We start from the raw sequence: 342 nt of genomic DNA, 5'->3' as shown, positions 1-342 counted from the left end.
CGGCCAGCGAGGCGACCGCCCCACTGGTCACACCCACACTGGGGGGTGCTGGCGTACCTGGGCGGCAGCGAGTTGTTGGGCATGAAGGCAAAGTCCAGGAGGGGGAAGAAGTCCTTGGGCCCGATCATACCGAAGCCTTTGGTCAGGTTCGGGTGCATCCTGCGCAGCAGAAACAAGCCCCATGAGCCGTGCTGGCCGTGCCAGGGCCGGAAGCAGCCCAGCAGGGAAGGGCTGCCCTCGCCCCCCCTGCCCCGGCAGCTTCCCTTCAGCCGGAGGCACCGCTCGGGCACGCGTGGGTGGTTTCTGGGGTTCTCTGCCTTCGCTGCTGCTCAGAGACGCCCT

At 67.8% G+C, this 342-nt stretch overlaps 1 protein-coding gene across 1 annotated transcript in view; it reads right to left on the bottom strand.

Moving 5' to 3' along the window:
* The window catches only part of TMEM214 (transmembrane protein 214), a gene marked incomplete at its 5' end in the record, with an annotated part of 20,891 nt that overhangs the window by 7,639 nt on the left and 12,910 nt on the right, over positions 1–342 (bottom strand). The window contains one exon of the mRNA XM_035901766.1: positions 58–159. Within this exon, the coding sequence (XP_035757659.1) occupies positions 58–159 (102 nt within the window). The remainder of the gene's footprint in view (positions 1–57; positions 160–342) is intronic.

The sequence above is a fragment of the Egretta garzetta genome, unplaced genomic scaffold (assembly GCF_000687185.1).
Source record: "Egretta garzetta isolate BGI_Z169 unplaced genomic scaffold, ASM68718v1 scaffold1149, whole genome shotgun sequence".
In the NCBI taxonomy this organism is placed as follows: Eukaryota; Metazoa; Chordata; class Aves; order Pelecaniformes; family Ardeidae; genus Egretta; species Egretta garzetta.
Note: the sequence above shows the minus strand (reverse complement) of the source record. Positions and strands in the feature narration are given on the sequence as shown.